General features: G+C 42.0%; 2 protein-coding genes across 7 annotated transcripts in view; one reads left to right on the top strand and one right to left on the bottom strand.

Moving 5' to 3' along the window:
• Positions 1–3574: 3574 nt before the first annotated feature.
• bloc1s2 (biogenesis of lysosomal organelles complex-1, subunit 2) lies at positions 3575–9195 on the bottom strand (the record flags this gene model as incomplete). Its single annotated transcript, XM_084472495.1, has 5 exons — positions 3575–4213; positions 4637–4741; positions 5906–6025; positions 8436–8552; positions 9030–9195. 5 exons carry the CDS (start codon positions 9193–9195, stop codon positions 4182–4184), a joined length of 540 nt encoding a protein of 179 aa, XP_084328621.1. The 3' UTR covers positions 3575–4181.
• Positions 9196–9616: 421 nt separating this feature from the next.
• usp24 (ubiquitin specific peptidase 24) overlaps positions 9617–23226 on the top strand; it is a 45289-nt gene continuing 31679 nt past the window's right edge. For all 6 annotated transcript variants that reach the window (XM_084473266.1, XM_084473265.1, XM_084473264.1 and 3 more), the window contains exons 1-15: positions 9617–9987; positions 13655–13823; positions 14330–14397; positions 15488–15631; positions 15787–15912; positions 16762–16797; positions 16904–16969; positions 18283–18348; positions 18646–18720; positions 18871–19029; positions 20912–21026; positions 21215–21318; positions 21606–21713; positions 21814–21909; positions 22168–22329. In XM_084473266.1, coding sequence (XP_084329392.1) covers positions 9709–9987; positions 13655–13823; positions 14330–14397; positions 15488–15631; positions 15787–15912; positions 16762–16797; positions 16904–16969; positions 18283–18348; positions 18646–18720; positions 18871–19029; positions 20912–21026; positions 21215–21318; positions 21606–21713; positions 21814–21909; positions 22168–22329 — 1773 coding nt within the window. In that variant the 5' untranslated portion in view covers positions 9617–9708. The remainder of the gene's footprint in view (positions 9988–13654; positions 13824–14329; positions 14398–15487; positions 15632–15786; positions 15913–16761; positions 16798–16903; positions 16970–18282; positions 18349–18645; positions 18721–18870; positions 19030–20911; positions 21027–21214; positions 21319–21605; positions 21714–21813; positions 21910–22167; positions 22330–23226) is intronic.

Raw genomic sequence — 23226 nt, 5'->3', positions numbered from 1 at the left:
TCTCATTTTAGATGCGTGATCACAGACCCGGGGCAATTTTGAGAATAACGCAAGCTGATTTTCCTCAAAAAAAATCTCAAAACGTGCTACACTGCTGACGTACTGATGTACTTCTTGGGGGTTGGGGTTAGAATTTCAAAGGTTTAGGTTTTAAAGATCTGCTGCGAGCGAGAAGTGACACCTGGGTCGAGTGTGAGCTTTCATGCCCACATGTGTGTGCTTGAAGGAGGCGTGTGTGCTGGAGTGACGGAGAGTGAGTGTGGTGCCAATGCTTGACCTCGTGTGGCTTTTCATCTCCTTTTCCCAAGAAAGATATTTGAAGTTTGACACAGTCCCTCTGATCTCACATGTGGCTCGCATTTGAGGAGAAAATGCCTGTGAGATCTACAGGCTGCTCTCGAATGGATGTAAACATGTACCGTCTCACCATTTATCTCAGGTCATTTGGATTTCTTTTAAAGCCATTCTCTGTTGCAGAGTCATGGTTTTGGTACATTTTACAAGCTGGAGTGTAGTTATAGTTTGTGTGTGTGTGTGTGTGTGTGTCTCCAAAAAACTTTGGACGTTTGTGGGACAATCTCCATTAGGAAAGTTGTTAACGCTTAACTAGGCCAATTAACACAACGCAAAAAAAAGATAGCTTCAAGACATTTTGATCATGTACAGTAATCTCTCTCTCACTGGCTCTCTCTCTCTCTCACTCTCTCTCTCGCTCTCATTTGTGAAGTGTAGTAAAGTCTCCCACAGACCATGGCAAACCTGTCCATTACACAACAGCGTGGGGTGGCATCTCGCCCTGCCATAGCTAACTGGCATTGGGGCTTTTGGGGGAAAAAAAGCACCTCTGCTGCAGATTGTAGCAGATTGTGACAGGATGTTTGACACTGTTTTAATCTCACTACTGGCTACTTTCTGCATTTGGTCAATTCAAATTCAAATGGAGCCTATTTTTATTGTATTTTTTTTTAATCAGTTGGTGGTTGCTTTTTTGTGAGGAATGTTTATTCTAAAAAATATGTATTTATTTTAGAAAGACCAGAATCTAAAATGCAATCAAATCTATAATAACATGTAGCAAGTGTGTATATTTACAAGCGTTATTTGTGTGTGTGTGCGTGTGTGTGTGTGTGTGTGTGTGTGTGTGTGTGTGTGTGTGTGTGTGTGTGTGTGTGTGTGTGTGTGTGTGTGTGGACTAACAATACCAAATACTGACTGAGGATAAACAATAGCAATGACATGAGAACTTCAGAGTTACCCTGTGGTCTATTTGTGGTAAATCTCTATCTAGACTAGACACACATACAGTTGATCATCATAGGATAAAATAAAATAGACTTAAAATGTTAGATTCTTTCCCCTGCCTAAAGTAATAGCATATCTCAACAAAGCTTGGGAATGGAAGACATATTTATCTGGCGATTTTAGGTAAACTTAGGTCACTGCATATGTCCCGGAAATGCTTCCCCCATGGGTTACGGTCTCAGGACATGGTCCTTATGACTGTTTCTGAAGCGTGGACAGAACTGGGAAAAAAGGCCTTTAACCTGCAGAAGCAGCTCAAGATAGATAGATAGATTACTCTCAGTGAATTTAAAGCTGTTAAGAGTTTGACGTCGGACTCCATTGGGAATTGCAAATGTTTTAGTCAATGATCTTAATGTATTATCACTATTGCACTAAGTAGTTGAACTTGTACTTTGTCTTGTGTTTAATGTTGGAACTGTGTACTGCTGTCCATCTTGGCCAGGTCTCTCTTGTAAAATATATTTTAATCTCAATGAGACTAACCTGGTTAAATAAAGGATATAATAATAATAATAATAATAATAATAATAATAATACTAAACACAAATAATAAACACAAAGTTAGTACATTTTCTACTTACTGTTTATTATCACCGTTCACAGTGATAACATGCAAAGGCCCAGTATACACAACATGCAAAGGAAGTTAGAGCATGTTTAAACATTTATTGACCTACATTTTTTAAACCAAAACCCACAAACCCACTTGACAACCCCATGGTTTAAAAGATGTCTGGTCTACCCTAGCAACAAATAAATACACCAACCAAACTCAAACATGGGAACACTTTTCTTAATTAGAAAAGTGTTGATTCCAAGTGGAAATTTGGTGAAAAGAACATCCTGGTGATTAAGATTAGTCCTATCTCAAAAAACAAAAATGACACGTTACCACAAAGTATTTCTCAGAAGGATCTGCACATATTGGTGTGTATGGGTGTTTCCAAAAACCTACCATCCCTATTAGGGCTTGTGGGTATTTTACTGAAGCACAGTGGGTTTTAACCCCACATCTGCTTCCCGGTTGGCTATATGACTTGCTATAATGCACCCTATCAGAGCAATTGAGGTATGGAAAGCTGGCCGGTGGTGGGAATTAACCCTGAATCCCTGTGTAACCTCTGGTTTATGTACGTTATGCCCGGTATCCTAACGATGATGTGGTGCATAGACTACCTGTTATATTTTAACATATGCACTGAACGATAACCTTACAACAATATTGTGCCAGGCATGTTATCAATCGGATAACATAATATAGTACCTGAGATACACCTACAAATCTTATTTTTTCTATACCATATAGTAACAAACCTTTTGGAAAAAATGTCCCATTTTAAGAAAGAACCAAAAGCAGATCTGATAAAATACAGAGAAGGTATAACACAGGAGCATATTACTGCCCTAAGGCCTGGAGAAAGAGAGGGCGATGAGGGGTCTCTGATCTGCAGCAAACAATATTACAGTATGAATAATGAGTTCCCTCTGTTGGGGCCTTAGCGAAAATAATGAAAACAACCTGTTTTAGATTAAGCCCCTCTCTCCCCTCTTACACTCACATGGGATCACAACAACGCAGGGGAGCTCAATTACTTTAGGTTATATGCTGCTGCCCACAGCTATAGGCATATAGGTTTACAGCACTAGTTGTGAATGTTGGAGAGCGAAACCAGCGATAGTGAAAAGGATCACGCATAGATTCTAAGCTAGTGACCTGCTCCTCGTCTCCGGCAAATAGTCAAACCATAATACTTTTTGATTCTCTCAGCCTTAAATTGCCTAAGACGAGACCATCACTATTCAAAGCTGCATTTGTTCATTTCTGGTGACACATCCAGATATTCAAGATTAAGTTTCACAATGAATATCAGAGAAACCGAATATGTAAATACCCCCGATGAGGAAGTTCTCGGGAGCCCAAGCCCCACGAACACTCTGACCAACATGTGGATTATAGTGATGGTGGAGTAGGCTCCATTGGTGAATCATGAGGACTGTTAACAAACCTGGGTCAACTGCAGCTCGAATTGAGTGGTTGTGTGATTGGGATTGGAATAAAAACTGAATCAATATTGTGATATCAGGCTAGTTAAATAGTATTGTGAACATTTTAACCAGAAAGAAACGTCTGAAACAAACTGGTTTTGTTAACCACTTGTGCCATGAAGATAAATTAGAAGCCAGGATTGAGAGGCATCATTGAACATGGTGCAGCACTGACACCTGCTGATTGCCGTCAGGAAAGGGAATAACAATCCATTGGTCAATGCAAAAAAAGTTTTATTAAAAAAAACAACCAAAACATTTAACTTTTCATCTTCGACTTATGTACAGATTACATATTATCCAATATCTCTGTTCAAAAATTAAACTCCTCTTCCAAAGCATACTGCATTCTAATGAGTTGGCTTCAGCTGCCTTCAACACAGTTACGCAATACCATGTGTCACTGTTTTCTATCAGTAGTAATCCATGTACATAACAATGCCTTTTGGATCAACCCTGCCTGAGACTTTAATACTGTAAGGGAAATCTACCACACTGAATACGCTGCCATGCAGATCCTATTCCAGACGGGGCACACCTTCTTCTAGTATGGGGTCAATTACTTCCTTATATAAAATGTACAATGCTACACTTTGCCATGGATCTAAAGAGTTGGCCATAATTGTCTCGTCCGTTCCCGCTGAAGCACAACTCCAATAGGATTCAAGCAGTGCCAACTGTCCATTTCTCAAGCGTTTTAGCTAGGTGTGAACTTGAGCTTGCCTGGATGTTGTTTCTGTCTTGCTTCATCTCTCCCCCCTGTAGTGCCGGGCTGGACTGGCAAAGGGAGGGGGAGACAATGAAGGGGGAACAAAAATACTTTTTTTTTTTCACCGCTTCTCCAGTTTCTTGAATTTTGCCTCTGTGGAGATAAAAAGATTAAAAAATAAATTAAATAAATCACTCAACAGCACGAAATTCTCACAAAACAAAGTAAACAAAATTCAAGTGAAGAGTTTTTGGTTTGGGAAACTGAGGAGGGCCATGAAGAAGCCATGTGCATGGAAGACTATCTGTGAGGTGAGAGTGCCATCTGCTGTTCAAGGTTGTAATGGGCAGAACAATGTGGTTTAACTATTTTTAGGCTTCAGTATGTCCAACATACTAGGAATAGACAGGACTGACATTCAAAGAAAAGGCTCTGTGGCTCAGCTGATATACAGAAGCCTTTCTTTAATCTCCATAATAATGTCTCTAAATGCACTTATGTCTTTCAGAAGTTTTCAATTACAACTGTTCTAATAAATGTTTATAAACACTTTAGAATTATTTGATCCCGTCATACCCAGCTTCTTGGAGTATGCATCTAGTTTGTAAGCAGCCTGTTCCAGAGATGATACTTGTTCTTCAATTAGATTTATTTGATCCAAGTAAGGTTGCAGGCTGGCATCTGAAAACACACACAAAAACAATTGTCATGGCAACAACAATCAGGCAAGGGTGTAAATAGCTAGCTGTCTGTCTGTCTCCACACACACACACACACACACACACACACACACACACACACACACACACACACACACACACACACACACACACACACACACACACACACACACACACACACTTTCTGGTATTGACACACCTCAACCAGAACATAAAACCAATGACCAGAGATATTTCAAATTATACACAATATTAGAACCTGACCGATATATTTGTTGGCCAATTTTACAGCTTATATAGGCCTATCACAGATATATCGGTATCGGCATATATGTTTGCTAATATTCGTAATAAATGTTGTTGATTTCTAAATGTAATTTATCCCTTTATAAATCCTTTACTTTCATGGTTGAACCTCAAAATTCTTAAACTGAGTAAATCCACGTAAAACACTCCCAACAATAACAGTTTGACATGATGGTCTGGGTGAAGGTTGGTAGCTCCTCCCCATACAGTTCATTGGTTCCTTTAGCTCAGGATTTCCATGTGATGTTGTGGTGGCCCTAAGCATTGCTGGAGGGTGAGCCACAAATCCCAAGGAACTGCTCCACCCCTAGCATTGATACAATATTGTATCAAACGATATATCAACCAATATATCTTCACCTAGATAGCATTTCATCTGCATAACCACCACGTGCCATTCCTCCTACTTATTGCATTTTGTACGTCCTGGCACTTCATGTATGCAATTATTGTATGTTATATTAAGTTATAGTACTTAGTTGTGTAGCATGTTAACCTAGCTATCATTGTTGGATAAGGGGAATGGGTTAACCTAGCGATTTTTAGTGCTTGCACTTGGTTCTACGAACATCCTTACTGTACCGACAGTGATATATCATTTCATTTTCTTCTGACAAATGTACTTATTGTAAGTCGCGTTGGATAAAAGTGTCTGCTAATGCCCTACATGTAAATGTAAATATATATATTTTATATTATATATATTTTGGTAATTTCTTTCTCCCCTCGACACACACACACACACACACACACACACACACACACACACACACACACACACACACACACACACACACACACACACACACACACACACACACACACACACACACACACACACACACACACACACACACACATTTGTTGTTGAGGTCCTGCAGGTTACGGCTGATGTTGATGCTGATGTCCTTCATCTCCATGTACTTGAGACTGGTCAGCTTGTTCATGTTCTCCAGCAGCCGGTAATCCTCACATGTTGCTGTGTGGCGAGAAGGAGAGAGGTAAGAATGGAAGCGGGATAAAAATAATTAAAGATAAAAATTCCCTGAATGTATGGGTGCGTGGATATGCACGATTACTGAACTATCTAGTTCAGTTATCTTTTTATGGAGTAAACAGTAGCAGAAGAGCTACATAGTGCATGTAATGAAAAGTGAATGCTCACAACACCCTTGTGAAAAGTGAAAGGGTACAATATCGAGTTTGGGCAATCATGCATTGTTAAAACATTAAAACTGATTGCAGCTGAATAGTTCCATAATTGGGAGTCAACTTATCCCTCTTATTTAGGATTTCAGTCAGTTTTCGACTTCCAATTCTGTAAAAATGAGAATGTCTATTGCAGAAATTGATCAAAGTTCACCAATGACATTCTATCATGTTTTGTGGTAGTCAACTCTTGTGTGAGAACGACTGTAGAACTTTTGTATTGAGGACTTTGTGATGTGTTGTTTTACATTGCATTGCATAGCATTATTATATATTGTGTACTTTGTCTATGTACTGTGTTTAAATGTGCACCCCATTGTCTGTGAAAATGCATTTCCTCTTTGAGGACACAAAATGACTATCCATCTACTTAGAGATGTTTCAAGAGTTAAACGTACCCAGTGTCTGCATCATCAACATTTTTGTCAGGTAAATAAAAAACTTTGTAGCTTCAACCCACTAGTTGGTGCTAAGAATAAAAGTACTATTCCTCTACTAAGAACTTGCGGCTTAGAATAAAATGATATTCAGTCAGTGCGTTTACATGACACTCAAGAAAGTCGATTTATTGGCTTTGTCGACATAGTCCAACTATGATTGGATTACTAAGATGCATGTATACACCTTAGTCGAGCTATACTCGAATCGAATTGGGTTACTCATAGTCGAATTAAGACCCCTAGATAATGCGATTCATAGTCGAGCTAAGCGTGCATGTAGCCAATCGAATTGGATTATGCGTTGATTTGCGTTCTGCGCATGCTCGAGATCTTTTCCCGGGGCCGTGAGCCGGAAGTAGAAGGAGACGATAGTCGCGTTGTTGTTGTCGTCGCCGTCGGATAAGGGATAACGAGAAACTGCAATTTATTTTAAAAGGTGGCGCAGAAGATGGAGGAAGTCGGTGAATGTAGTTACCCCCTATAAGAATTGTGTCCCGGCCGTGGGAGCGCGCATGGCATGCATTCATTAAAGGTGGAAGCACACGGACACTACGCTTCCATTTCACCCAAGGCTGAATTAAAAGTACATGTTTTTCTAAATGTGGGTCATCAACGAGGTTGTAAAGTACTAACTTCGGGCACATCTGTCAAAATAAATGTTTTTTTCTCCCGACGTGTTTACGATCTTTATTCATTCATTGCGCCGCGGCGGGGAATGTATACGGACGGGCGGCGGAGGGGCTGCTCGGGTGGGAGAAAGATGTTTTCAGTAGACAGCTGTCAACTAACTTTGGGTCGGCGATTTATTTAAAAAGCTGGCGCAGAAGATGGAGGAAGCCGGTGTCGTGCCAATGTACTAGTTACCCCCTATAAGGAGTATCATCAACAACGTGCATTCAGTACACACTACGCTTCGATTTAACCCAAGGCTGAATTAAAAGTCCATGTTTTTCTAAATGTTGCTCATCAATGAGGTTGTAAAATGACTACGATCTTTATTCATTCATTGCGCCGCGGCCGAACTGACGGGGGGATTCTCTGATGTTGAATGAATCTTACAGACTGCGTTGGGTTCTCCGACTCTCTGGTACTTCCACAACAAGTAAAGACTCCTAGTCTGGTTTATCTCGCCCATGGGGAAAAGGAATTGGGGGAAATTAACTTTGGCTTTGACTCTCTGAAGTCCAGATTGAAACGCGACATGGAGGAGAAAGCGATGTTTCAGCAGACAGCTGTCAGTTCACTTCGGGTCCATATAATTTCTCCGACGCTCCATTGTTCCGACCTCTCGGTCGTATGTGGACTGCTCCGAGCAGCCGGAGGAGTCGGCATACAACCGAGAGGTCGGAACAATGGAGCGTCGGAGAAATGATATAGACCCGAAGTGAACTGACAGCTGTCTGCTGAAACATCGCTTTCTCGAATGAGTTTGTTGTTGCTGGTGATGTAAAGAGGTCAACCGGTGGCTCTATTACCACTAGTTTAAATGGGTACAGCGCCACCTATCGTACCGGGGCATGACACGCATCGGCCAATGAATCGATTTACTCACCGCCATGTATACGCGGACAATTGCAGTTGTCCAATTGAGGAGCATAATCGAGCTATGGCTTTAATCGAATTAAGCTGTGCATGTAAACGTACTGAGTGATTATTTTCAGACATTTCTACTCGTGCTCAGAGGAAAAGTTACAAAACATGGTATGAACTGGGAGAAGAGTGTAAAAAAGGTGATGAAACCTGTGAGTTCTCCTTGTAGAAAAACTGCCATCTTGTCAAACATGTCAGTGCAAAGCTCATTAATGTCGGGTTCTGCAGGCTCCACAGCCTCCTCTGCCGTCTCCACGCCACCATCACCTTATCACACACACACACACACACACACACACACACACACACACACACACACACACACACACACACACACACACACACACACACACACACACAATAATTACTTTTTTTTTTAATCAATGATGTTAAAACCGAGAAGGACAATAATAGCAATCCTGTGTAATTACACCATGTTACCGATAACGTCGTGGAAATTAAGTGTATTGGCATAAAGTCAAGAGTAATTACAAATAAAACATGCATATTGTTATATATTGTTCATTCATTCTATATATTTAAAGCACATATACACTTTTATATTTAAAGCACAAGGCAAACAGAAAAAAGTGATGTAAACAAGGCACAGACGTGCTACGGACCAGAAACCTCCAAAAGTAAAAGCATTGGACGGCTATGCAAGTGTAGCCTACTTGTGGTAAGTTACCGTTCCTAATGTCATCGCGTAGCTAGCCAAGCTGCCCTGAACTGACATAAACTCACTGTTCGTGCTTGGCTTCTTGGGCGCTGGTGCAAGAGGTTCCGCTACATCTTCCAGGCTCTCGCCGTGAGGGACGGTGGTTCCTGTCAGATTTAACGCAGTCGGATGGGCCATTACCACCCTGGAGATGCTGTCCATAGCAGCCGCCTTATCGCCCGTTGCAGCCATTTTTGGTTGTTGGCCTTTCCTTGTCACATGATTTTAATTTCCACGTGATGTTCTTGTACGCGAATGAAAATCTCCATGCCACACCCTTTTCTTGTCAGGTGGCCAACTGTAATAGTATACGCTGCGTAAAACAATTTAAAATATATATTTTTATAATATGATCTAATAGATGTTGATGCGCGTTACAGTGGTCCACATATACTTACCCCATTATAACCGTAAATTGATTGATTGCACATTCAAATAATACTATTTTGGCCATTATCCCTAAAATCCTAACCTATATTTTAATAATAGTAGAAAATGAGAAAATAAGAACCCCGCGTTATGAAAACAACCCTTTTGGGCGGGTAAGGGTGACGCACTCCACGCATCCTCGGAAACGTCTGGCGCTGTTGTGGGAATCCATCGTGACAGGTTAGCAGTGGACTGTAAACATGGCGGCGTGCACAGCGACAGGGCTGTGCTCCATACCCCGCTGCTACTAGTCTGAGAGACGGAGACGCGCTAAACATGGAGACTGAAGAGGAGCAGCATATGACAACGCTCCTATGCATGGGCTTTCCCGACCCCGTTGCAATACGGAAAGCGCTTCGCTTGGCAAAGAATGATATAAACGAGGCAGTCGCGCTTCTAACGAACGAAAGCCCCGGACTCGGGTATGGTTATGAGCCGATGGAGAGCGGGCCTACCACGGGCTCGGGGACAGGAGGAGACGGGGAAAACAGCGGGCGTACTGGGACGGGGGGGTTTGATCCCCCGCCTGCATACCACGATGTAGTGGACAGCGAGGTAAGGCCAGATACAGCCTTTCTTCAATCAGCAGCAAGCGAATTCTTGACGTATGTGTGAAAGTATGCGTTACACCAGTAACTTAGCACTAGAGACCAGAGGGATCGCCCATTAGGCGAAATCACTGCTAGCTTAACATCAAGCATATCTGTCAAAGCAGGAGGGAAAGGTCGCGGCATGCACTCTCAATCCCATAGACTATAACGTTGAGAACGATTCACTTGGGCGGACGTAGACCGTGTGATAAATGTGAACCCCGTATTTATTTCGCACTGTGGTTTGCTGTCAACTCTAACCGGCTAACCAAGTAGCCGCTAGCTAGCCGGGACGTTATGCTGCCCGCGCGGTTCTCCGAGTAGCAGCAGTAGTACACTGTGCTGGCAGGGTTAAGTTAAGGAGTAATTGGTTTCACGTTTTAGTCTCAATGGGGAGTAAAACAATCAACCTAATGATTCAATACATTAACATTGCACGGGGAAAATATGCTGCACGCAAAAGCTATCGTTAGCCCTTATCGTAAAGCAAGGCAGTGTCAACCATGGATTCCTGCATAACCTTTTCTAGTGCACAACCGTATGGATTTCGCAATTCTTGACATTTAGCCACTTCAAGCATGACCCACGATATTTGCTGATTAGTTCGTCATCTTTATGCCACTGAAGTAAAAACGGCCCATGTGTTTAAAATGCTACCATTTTATGCCATGACGACGAATCGTTTGTCAGTATAGCAAACCACTCACTGGTCCTCTCTGGGTCACTGGTTTATTCTCTTTCTGGACAGCTTGAAGACCAGTTACATGATTAGTTCTCAATAATTACCTTATGACTGACGCATAATATCGTACGCACTGCCTGTGAGAAATATCTCCATACATTAAGACCGTTCAAGCAAGGCTCATCATTGAGCTGTAATAACGAGTTAGCAAACAACCCGTACACCTGTTGCATTCCAACATGGCCAAAGCAAAGACACATTAATCATTACTACTCCTGACCTTTAAATCGTCTGACACCACTGGTGTGTCACCCTTGTTGCACTAGTGTAGATCTCTAATATTTGAGTGAGAGCACAGTATGTCTTATCCGGTTATGGTCTGTCATTGCCAATGGTAGTTAATGCTAATAAGACACTCGCTGTAGTTAAAAACTATGCAACTGGAATCTGATCAGGAAAAATTGCATTTGCTTAGTCTAGCTGCTTCGGTTTACTGTCAATTGGCAACATTTCTTATCCTTTTTAAATTATAGATCACCTTATTCCTAGTACATCAGTAGTTCTCAGCATTAAGGAAAAAATACAGGTTTTATTCACCTCCTCATGCAACATTTTATATATACTTATTTTATACTTCCCCCATATTACTCTCCTAAATATACTTCTCTCTCTCTCTCTCTCTCTCTCTCTCTCTCTCTCTCTCTCTCTCTCTCACAAACAAACACACTGCAGTATTTTGCTGGGGTGGGGGTCCCAGGGGGGTCATCAGGGTGCATGGTAACAGACTGGCGCGGGATTGGTTACCTCTCTGTTCTGTGCAGATAGAAACATGGAGATGATCCTCTTGAGAAAGCTGAGCCTTTCACTCTCCCTCATTCCCTGCCTATCTGCATGTCTCATATTTGTTTTTGGAAAAGCCTCCCATATTCCACTTATTGCCTTTAGATTCTCTTTGTATATGTCACTAGTAATTTTGATGCCTCGAGACATCAAATTTTTAAGCAGTCATGTGGCTTCATTAGTCACTGGAGGCAATTAATTTTTGTATTCAGCAATTGAATGGTTCTAATTGGGTTTTCTCTCGCAAAAGTTCTCTCTTGGTTACCTTTCACTACCTTTGTCTAATGTCACAGCAGGTTTAATCTCTCATTCTCCATACACCCCCTGCCATCCATCCATCCGTCCATCCCTCATCTCATTATCACAAACAGGAGAAGATGAAATTTGCTACTTCTCCTTTCCACCTCCCTTCCTACCTCCATTCCTTCCTGCCTCTTGTTCGGTGTGCAGACCATCTACATACCTCAACAAGGTTGCTCATTAAGATACGCCGTGGGCATTGTTTAGAGTTAAACAGTTTTGTAGCTGTGTTCATCAGCCTTTGGATTTATTAATCAATATTGTGTTTCACATATCACAATATTGTATTACATGTTTTAACTAGTGATGCACCTTTTGATCGGCCACTGATTATTATTGGCTATTGTACGCAGTCACCATGTAATACGTGATCAAACTCTTCTTTTATCGTGTAGTAATACGTTTCTGAAAAAACGGAGCAATTGTAGCCTCTGAGAAATTGGTGATCCGTATCAGATTGTCTGATCACACATTGCCAAAAAAAGACGGATTGCTGCATCCCTAATCTTAACCCATGTTGAATGGAATATTGTGCAGGCACAAATCACAAATCAATTGTATATTCAAGAGCTATATTTGCTGTCTATGGCAAAACAATATATTTTCGCTTGCCTTATATCAGATCGATAAATCGCAAAGCAAGAATGAATTTCTAACAAGACACACAGGACTTATACCAGTGATCGCGTCTATAGTTCCCTGCGTCAGATCGCTGTATTTCAGAGCGTGAATATTATTTGTTGAATATCCAATATCTTTTCAACTTAAATAAATATAAACTGCTACTGAGATGCACAGTATCTATTCACAGTAGCTATTCAAAACTGAAAGTATTAATTTTACATTCAGTTTTGATGCCGGTACAATCCAGGTGTGCCTTCATTCTTTTAACTTGTCGAATGTCGATGAACTCTGCCTACTGGGTAAGCCTTCTTGAATCAAATCATTATCAAGAGAGGAGACTCATTTAATCATGAATATGCATATTCCTTCAAGAATATGTATTTAACTTTAACTAACCTAATCACAATTGCTGCTATTGCTCTACCAAACAGAAATTGTGTGGCGGAAAAAGTAAGCAAACTAATGATGCTGAGCTGCCCTTTTTCTCTTTTTTTCTCTCTGAGTCCCTGTCTCTCTCTGTCTGTGTCTATCTGTATGTTATTTGGTCAACAAGTCTATACATTCACTAGCCTGCCCTTGAGACTGAAATAGTAGATCATGATGCATGATTCAGATTTGGGAAGACATGCTGGTATTCCTCATACTCATTAGAATATGATTCTTCCTCCCAAGTCTGGGGATATGCTTTACAGCACTTAGGTCACTGTGGAACAACTTATTCATCCTTAAGGGCTCTGGCTTATTCATTAAAGCCCCATAAAATTCATAAAAACTGGAACAGCTTCAGTATGCTAAATGTAGGACTCCCTTTGTGCGTTCAAGTTTAAGGGAAAATTACGACATTTACCCTTTTTCATTATTTCCTTTTTGTTAAGTAGCCGGTTATATTTTGTTTACCCAGTGCAATGAGTTTTTCTGATACAGAATAATTTTGTAGCATGATAACTTCTATTCAGATGATTTCTAGAAAATGTTAATCTGTTAAATAATTTGATCTGCTAATCAGTCAATAATACTAAGCCGGATAATACGTCAATAAGTCGTTCTTTAGTTTGCAAATATATATTTTTTATTATTTTAGACAGACTAAAATAATAACAGTTGTTCAATGTGCAAGCGGGCCATTCAAAATGCTAACAGTAGATCTAACATGATAGATTAACTTGTGTCTGTCTGTGTGGTGCAGAGGAGTAACGATGAGAATGGAAACTGCTCCGGAGGTAGCATGGAGTTCCCCACCACCAACCTTTATGAACTGGAGAGCCGAGTGTTCACCGACCACTGGTCCATACCCTACAAGAGAGAGGAGTCCCTGGGAAAGTGTCTCATCGCATCCACCTGCCTCGCCCGACATGGTAAGATTGTCACATTTTATGTGTGTGAGAACGATCCTTATTTTACCTCAAGAATGAGCTGTGATGTTCCTCTTGTGTGTAATGCAACCCTTTTGTTGTTTGATTTCCACGGTAAACAAGTTCCCGTAATTCTCTGTTGGTTGCATGGGCTGCATGTTTTGTTTTGGTCAGCTAGGTTGTTTTACACATTGGTATTTTGGAAACTGGTGTTTTATAGCTCAAACAGGCAAAGGGCTTCCATAGTTTTCGATTTTGAGGGCAGGATTGTGCTGGTCCAAGATGTCTCCTATTCGCAAGGCACTCTGATCCCCAATTTTTCATTCAACCTGTCACCATTCTTGGCAAGGTTCAAAATCCCTATCTGCTCTTTAAGATAAGTTGCACTCTTTGAAATGGTGGCTTAATAACATGTGTTCTGAATTCACTCTAAGGCACTTTGGATAATAGTGACTGCTACATTTGGGAATGTGGGATATAAAAAAAACGTTTTGCCTTCTTTCTCCCAGGTTTGGCTGATGCAGATGAGAACTGTAAGCGCTTCATGGATAGGTGCATGCATGAAGCCTTCAAAAAGGTGAGGGGTCCCGCTGCAGAGGTCAAGGTCATGCCTTCAAGGAGTCTACATGCTTTTTATTACAGACTTTTCCAATTTAATCTTTAGAATAATCAGTTTTTTAACTGAAAGGTCCAGTGTGTAAAAGTGAATAGTACTTTTGCACTAAGGTGGATTTTGACAACTGTAGCCTGCAAATAAATCAGTTTAATCAATCACAATTGGATATCTTTGTCATAGTCAACATGGTCACTGTACATGTTGAAGGACATGGCGGAGGTTATAGCCACTTGACATTGCTCCACACACAGTCCTGAATTTATAGTGGTAAACTACATTTATAGACCTGTAACTATTCATATAAATAGCAGATTACACTACAAGCCAATGTTTACTTGCACGGCGGTAAGTGAATATAGGTTGCTTTTGATAAATTTGTGTCTTTGTATCACACAGTTTTCATTTTGGATACCAAATTTCTCTGAAACAGTGATGGTATACTTTTAGTTATCGAACACGGAAACAACCTAAAAAACAAACGTCTCCAAATCGTAGATGAATCCACACCCACTTGACATAATCCCCCTCATGGATCAAAAATTCAAACTGTTTATATTTAAACGCTCTGAATACATGTGATAGTTTGGTGAAAGGACAGAGCATAAGCTCATCTTCACTGGCTATAATAGACTCGTCTGAGAGAGGGTTAAGCGAAATTTATTATACAACATTGCTAATTCTAACACTCCTACACAACGGCCATGCTAGAAAAGATTCACAAATGGGTTGTGGCTATCGGCACGCCCCTCTCCTTCCTACAACTCTCAAATATATATATTTTTTAAAGCACGTTCTCACTAAAGCTGTCTGTCCATTCTGGGCTACTGTAGAAAATATTTGGTTAATGTCTTCAAGAGGACCAGATCCCTATGTAGATATAAAGGGCTCATTGTAAGGTAACGATAACACAGCAATTAAACATACTTTGGAATATTTTTATACTCCTGCCAACTAAATTCTGCAAGATGCCACTAAATTCTATACACTGCACCTGGAGTCAATCAGCTCTAATACATGATTTAATGCCATATCATATGGTTTTTGATTGTAGTTGCTGACCAGTAGTGCCGTCCACAAGTGGGGCACAGAGATCCACGAGGGAATCTACAACATGCTGATGCTACTGGTGGAACTGGCCGCTGAGAGAGTCAAGCAGGATCCCATCCCAGTTAACCTGATGGGTGTTTTGACCATGGTAAGGTCTCGCTCTGCCTCCTCAATGTTTTACATTGAGGAGGCATTGTTTCTCTATCTCTCAGTCGTTATATCAATCTGAGATGTGTACATATTTGACACATGGGAGTAAACATTAAAGGGCATCCTTAACACTTCTTCATTCCCCTCGTCCAGGCCTTTAACCCTGATAATGAGTACCATTTCAAAAACCGCATGAAGGCCTGTCAGAGGAACTGGGCAGAAGTGTTTGGAGAGGAGGCCAACATGTTTGCTGTATCCCCTAGCAACAGCTATCAGAAGGTACATCACACCCTACAATTAGATCAAGCTAAATTAAGAGTTTATCTTCTTTATTGTCCCTGTAAATTAACCAGTGGCCACACAGATAACACAAGCTGTTGATGGAATGTGAATGCTTTGTATACAGGCTATGATTTAGGTGGATTTGAGAAGCCCAAAATGATAACTAAAAATGGCAACTAAAACATAATCGACACAATCAACATTCTTGCAATGTATTCATGCAATGTATCTAACTGATGTAAAAGTAGGGCAAGACGTGTTTACTAATGTGTAAAATCTTTATCTAACATACATACAGCTATGCATGCAGACTGAGTGATCTACATCCTCAGCAGAATTCTATGCTCTAAATAAATCAATAACTGCATGCTAGGGAGGTATTCTGTTCCTCTGCCCAGGTAGGCACATCTTGCTGGGCTTCTGTTTGCCTAAACAAATCCTCTAGTTAGCCCTTTGTTTACATCTTCCCAAGCCAGAACAGAGGGCAAAATAAGTATGCTCCTCATCCAAAGCTTTGCGCAATAGATCCACAAAGAGAGCTCAGTGTGCTTGACAGACATCCAACAGCTGTCCGGAAATCGTGTTGCGTTTAGTTACAGCTTTAAAGGTGACGTGATATTTGTGAATGATTCTGTGGAGCCTTCCACGTGACTTAACTGAACCCAACAGGACCTCTGAAGATTGTCTTCATTGAATTTCGAATTTCAAAAGGTTTTACATTTCCCGAAGACGCATCAGACCATAAAACATATGACAAATTAGTCATAGATGAGGATACCTACCATACATTTCTAATTACTTTCTCTCAAGGCAGTTAGTCAATTACGTTTCAACTGTTTGTTTCAGGAGCCTCACGGTTGGCTGGTGGACCTGGTGAATCGAGTAAGTCATTAGTGCTGAGCAACAACTCATGGTGACATACTGAAACATTCCTAAAGTGTCAAAATGCTTGGCCTCACGCCTCTCTCCTTTCATCTGCCTGGTCCAGTTTGGAGAGATGGGAGGATTCACCGCCATCCAGACCAAGCTGAATACTGAGGAAATCGAGATAGCGGTAAGAGAAACCTTGTCCCAGCCTGCACTGGTGGCCTGACTCTTACAATATTGCAATGAATGTCTGACTCCGCGGAATATATTGATTGTGGAAAGCGGAAGGGGAACAGTGATAGTGATTTACATACAACGGTATATAGGAGGAGGAGGTAGTTCCCTCCTGTTCAATCCATGTCCTTAAGGATGCATTTCAGTTTTGTGTAACAGTATATGACTGCTCTGATTTAAAGTTGTGTGTGTGTGTGTGTGTGCATGGACGGACGGACGGACGGACAGCTGAAATGCTGCGCTGTGTGTTGAGAGGAATCCTTGTACTGAAGCTTCTTTCAGTGAACCTGGCCGGAACACAAGCATTGATTCAGTGCGTGTCTCTCATACACACACAGAAGCCATTAGCATGTTAATAAGTTAGAGATCAGTGCTGGTCTGCGCTGGAGGTGCAGGGAGAGTGTGAAAGCTGTCTGTTTGAAGATGCCCCATGAGCAGAGAAAGAGACTGGTGGGGTGGAAGACGCACACTCTGAAAGCAAAAGAAAGAGTAAATGGAGAAATGTCTGTGACTCATGTGACTCAAGTGACTCATTCACTTGTCTTTGATGGATAGGAAGTCAAAAGCATTGTGGTCATACACTCCTCCAGAAAGAGACCGGGGAGATGGGCAGAGAGGAGGAAAATGGTGCAGAAAGTAGATGAACACTACAGCCATTCATCACAAACCTTCTCGTTTTGGCCCTGCATGACAAAGGACAGCTGGGTTCCGCTGTTGGGAACTCACCCACACATCCATGCGTGCTCTCTCCCTGACTTTCACACGTGCACACTCATTCACAAGCAGTAGTTAACATGCTCAATGCATTCCATCATAACTTGACCCCTTGGCCTGCAGTATGACACGTGGATTAGAGTATAGATAGTCTTGTTGATGTACATAATATCTCTGTCTGTTTCTGGTCAATAATCAGTTGCCGAGACTCTTTTCATGCATGCTATGGATGTATGACTAGTGTTGTGATTGGACCAAATTGTGTTGACCAAGTTACCGTTTACAACATGAACATGTATATCAACATTCCTACTTTTTGTATTAGGCCTTCTATCAATTTGGCTCATTGTATGATGCTTAAATTGCACAGTAGTTTGCCCGCAACAGAAATAGCGTGCTACTTTCCAACTAAATGAAATGCATGTTTCATATTGTTTTTAATTTCAGCACACCTGTTATCGCCATTAACAAAGTGTTTCATTTCCTATTTGGAGGAATTATTTCCTTATTGTTGTAGCACTTCTGAGCAGCTCTCTCTGTGTGTTAATGCAGTGTGTATCAGCCCTGGTTCAGCCTCTCGGAGTATGTGCAGAATACCTCAACTCCAGCCTGGTACAGGTACGTTTCATTGGCTTTATTCAACCTTGCACACAGCTCCCAGTTGGTTGCAATAACTTCGGATGGGCAAAGTGGGAAGGGAAGGATAAATACAACACAATGTATAATTTACCCATAACACATTCCTGAGTCCCAAATGTAAAACAGTACCATGCTGAACATGCATCACTGGTGCTCTAGTTTGGTTGTTGAACCAAACCAGACATTATTTCCTGTTTGCTATTTGATACAAACAGTCAAACCTGTTCTCCCACACATACGTAAATATACAAGTATAATGAAATGTGTTTCTTGCAGCCCATGCTGGATCCGGTCATCCACAAGATGATAACCTATGTACAGAACTTGGAGGAGAAAGACCTGAAAGACAAGGTAAAATAACTATTCATATTATACAGGCACTCTAAATCGACTTGAACCTTGAATGAAGTGAAACCATAGGGGACAAAATAGAAGGGAAAATAAAACAATTGAATCATCCAATATGAAATATGAATGATTGGCTGTCACCTACCTCCCCAGCGTCTGGTGAGCATCCCCGACCTGCTGTCAGCCATCAAGCTGCTGTGTATGAGGTTCCAGAGAGAGCTGGTCACGGTAGTGGACGACCTGCGCCTGGACACCCTGCTCCGAATGCTCAAGACCCCCCACTTCTCCACCAAGATGAACTCCCTCAAGGAGGTAACCCACATAATCTCTATGCGTTGCCATGTGCTGGATATATACAATTCCCATCATGCATTCTGATGTACAAGCCGTACATCAGAATGCATCTTCCGCCATATTGAGAGGACTTGATTTAGGACTTAAATCCTAAATCAACGTAAATATACTGAAACAGACTAATGAAAACGTTGTTTTGCCACATCATGCTTGAGAAACGCTGTGGCAGTTAATAACGAAACCATGTCTCCCCACAAGGACACTTCAATTAATTTCACAATGAATTACTACACAATGACCTTAAAACATATGACTCAGGGTTGAGTGGAGCTGAACAAACGGCGGTGTGCTCAGTTTTTATCTATAGTAAATAAGAGACCCCTAGGTGTGAAAGCAGGGAACTCTGTTCTTTAGTCTGCTGACCAGTAGGAGGACATGGAGCATGAGGCAAAATTTACTTCCCTCCTTTGATGTAAGGATTTAGAATTCGTGGGATGCTCTTTGAAACAGTTTGGGACTCACCCAGTTCTAGGCGAAACTGGTGTATGCATAAATTCAAGCAACTTTTGTTTGCTTCTTTGCATTTAGAAGTCTTATCTGTCCCAGGTGCTATGTATGAAATAAAATCAAATTACCACGGCAATGTGCATTATATTAACCAAACAGGTTATATACCCTTCTGTAGGCAAGATCTACAAGCTGGAAAGAGCGCACAGGCAATGTTTTGAAAATATACATCCAAAAAATAAGTTTCTCTGCTATTGAGAAGTTTTGCATTCAAGTATCTGTGGCAGTGGTTAGCTATATGTGTTTGACAGGCAAGATGAATTCCCCGAACCAAGCAGAGAAAAGGTTGCCTGATTGGTCAGAAATTGGCAGGAGTGGTCTAAATGCTTGATTGTGTCATACAACAGAGTCTACTGGAAATAGATTGATAGATTCTCACATTTCACTCACTAATACCGGAGAGAGGACTTCAACAAAAAAAGACTCAAATTATAGCTCCTAGATCATCTAGGAACGCTAAAGATTTTGCATACAGCACATTGTAATGCCGCGTTTCCAATGGAGGGTGCGCTTCTGCCTAGCACACCTCAGCCCAGTAGTGAAGGTGCGGTTTAGTCCAGCTCAGTTCGCGGCTCGCTCACGGCTCGCGTTTCCACCACCGACAGTACCCTTATGGTGGGCGCGGTTTAAGCCAGATGGGGTTAGCCGCGGTAGCTACATAAGCATCGTGACCTCATAGCAGCCCGACACAGTACGTCCAAGAAGGACGCCAAACTTTTGCGTGACATTTTCTTCAATAAACAAAGCTTTCGCCGTTCGCCAGAAATACCTCGCAAGTACTGTGTGTTTGTTATTATCCCCCTGTTGCACTGCTCAATTGAATGCTGGTGCATTTATTTGATAAGCTGAAATGATCATTTACATGTTTAACATTTTGAAATACCTCTACGTTCTCTTGGATGGATGTAGAGGTGGCAGTTTTGTCATGTTCAGATGTTAATAATCAGAGAGACTGGCTCTCTGTCTCCGCAAAGACCAACCACTTTTTGATTTCACAGCTGTAATATCAGTAACTCTACAGTTGTATTGCCTTAGCCTATATTAACAGTAACAGGCTAACAGCATCTCATAATTTAGGTCAAGTTGAATGCAGACGATGCACGATGTCCTCACAGTGTGACAAGTGAATTTGTTTGTAGAGGAGGTAGGTGCCTTGCCTAGCTGACATCTGTTGGAGATCCTTTTAGGTCTCTCTCGTTTGATTGCTTATTACCTGTGCTTTGATGGCCTATCCCATTCTAAAGCAATGTCATGGTTAAAATGGCTAAAAAAAATTAGCATGGCTTCAGAGTTTGTGCACTGATCTTTGTGTATTTTTATTTTTCTCTACCAGGTGACCAAGCTTATCGAGGAGAGCACGGTGTCTAAAACTGTTAAAAATGCCATTGACACAGACAAACTGCTGGATTGGCTGGTAGAGAACTCTGTTCTGTCAATAGCACTGGAGGGTAAGGGCTGCTCAATTAAACCAGCGTTTATCCAAGCACTTGGCTCTAATCCTATTTAAACTTCCCTTTTGAATTCCCGGTTTGGCGCTTACCTCCCTTTTAGAAAACGCAATGAGAATGTAATTATGCATCAGAAAATAACATTGGCAGCTTCCCTTAAAAGCTGTTGTCTCTGTGTGCCGTTTCAGGTAACATAGACCAGGCGCAGTACTGTGAAAGAATAAAGGGAATTATCGAACTCCTGGGCAGTAAACTCTCTATGGATGAACTTTCCAAGATCTGGAGAATCCAAGTAAGTAGCTCATTGCACAGCAACCCTCACTAATAATATGATCTGGGTCTTTAGGTCCCGTTTTATATTAGACCACCTTGTAGGTATAATTATCACATTGTGGTGTGTGTGTGTGTGTGTGTGTGCGTGTGTGTGTGAGAAGCATACTGGCCATTAGACGGTCAGTTCACAGTAGGGACTGAAGTGATGGAAGAGCTCAAATGTGTTGACAGTATTAAATGTGCCTGTACATATTTGATGGTCCGCTGTGTATTCGATCGCTGGCTCATCTCATTGAATGATTCCAGGCCGGCCAGTCTTCAACGGTGATTGAGAACATCCACACCATCATCGCCGCTGCTGCCGTAAAGTTCAACTTCGATCAGCTCAGCCACCTCTTTGTTCTCATACAGAAGGTCTGTGCTCCATGCTGCAACGGCCACTTCCCCGTTGGTCCATTTGGAGATATGAAGAATGTTTTTATAAATTGTGTGTGTGTGTGTGTGTGTGTGTCAGAGTTGGGAGGTGGAGAGCGACCGCGTCAGACAGAAGCTGCTCAGTCTGATCGGACGGATCGGCCGAGAAGCTCGCTCTGAGGCTACAACAGGAAAGGTACGTCCCTCGTGTGTGTGTGTGTGTGTGTGTGTGTGTGTGTGTGTGTGTGTGTGTGTGTGTGTGTGTGTGTGTGTGTGTGTGTGTGTGTGTGTGTGTGTGTGTGTGTGTGTGTGTGTGTGTGTGTGTGTGTGTGTGTGTGCGCTCGCACGCGCGCAAGGAACACAATGTACACTTAATAACAATAATGAAGTTAGGCAATTTGCTTTGATGATGTTAGCTATTGGTGCTTGTAAAGTTCAACTGTGTGTGTGGTAGGTGTTGGAGGTTCTGTGGGAGCTGGCCCACCTCCCCACCCTGCCCACCAGTCTGGTTCAGCAGGCGTCTGAGGAGCACCTGGGGATCCTGAGCGACGCGTACGCTGTCAAGGAGACCATCAAGCGGAGTTACATCATCAAGTGCATTGAGGACATTAAGAAGGTGTGACACACACAGATTTCTCTGATTTGTCATTTCTGAGTTGTTTACTTCTTTTTTTTACTTCTTTTTGATTTGAGAATCAAAAAGAAGTGGACTTAACTAGGGATGCACGATTATTGCCAAAATGATTATCACGATTATTTTGGGGGGGGGGGGGGCGCGATTACGGGCTCGCGGAGTTGTTGGGGGGGGGGGGGGGGGGGGGCACGATTACGGGCTCGCGGAGTTGTTGAGGGGGGGGCGGTATTATCTGCCCGCTTCTCCCGTGCCTAAATTCGCCACTGCATACGGTGTTGCGCTGTACATGCTTGCTTTTATTGAGAATGAGGAGTCACGTGGTTTTTGGGGAGGGGAGGGGGTTGAGCCCGTCCGCCATGATGGCATCCACGGCTATCGGTTGCCAGGGGCAACGTTGTCAGAGCGGCATAGAGACAGATGAGGAAATACGCAACATAGAGACGCAGGAGACATTACGAGATAGAAATAAAGAGTGACGGGCAATTTCCACCAGAACCGTCACGGAAGCGGCACGGCAATAAAAACGTTCGGCGAAGACATTAGAAACCATTATAGTCAATGTAGGCTATTCCACTGGATACGGCAGCGGCACGGAACCAAACCGGCACTACTTTTTTTATAAAGTTGCCGGTTCGCAGCCGTGTCTCAGAACACTTGTACAGCCATTCAGTTTATGATGTTTATGATCTTTATTCATTAATTGCGCCGCGGCCGAACTGACGCGATATACTCTGATATTATGTAAGCATAAGCACCGCGGAAACCACTGCTGTCAAAAGACGCTGATCCATTTTCACTGTTGACGCGAGTTGCTCTAGTTCTACCTCCACGGCCCTGCAGCGGGCAATTATCGGACAAGATTGTCCTATTGTGTGTGGT

This window comes from Micromesistius poutassou (genome assembly GCF_964030765.1).
Source record: "Micromesistius poutassou genome assembly, chromosome: 9".
Classification (NCBI taxonomy): Eukaryota; Metazoa; Chordata; class Actinopteri; order Gadiformes; family Gadidae; genus Micromesistius; species Micromesistius poutassou.
The sequence above is the reverse complement of the archived record's forward strand: the minus strand, read 5'-3'. Positions and strand labels throughout refer to the sequence as shown.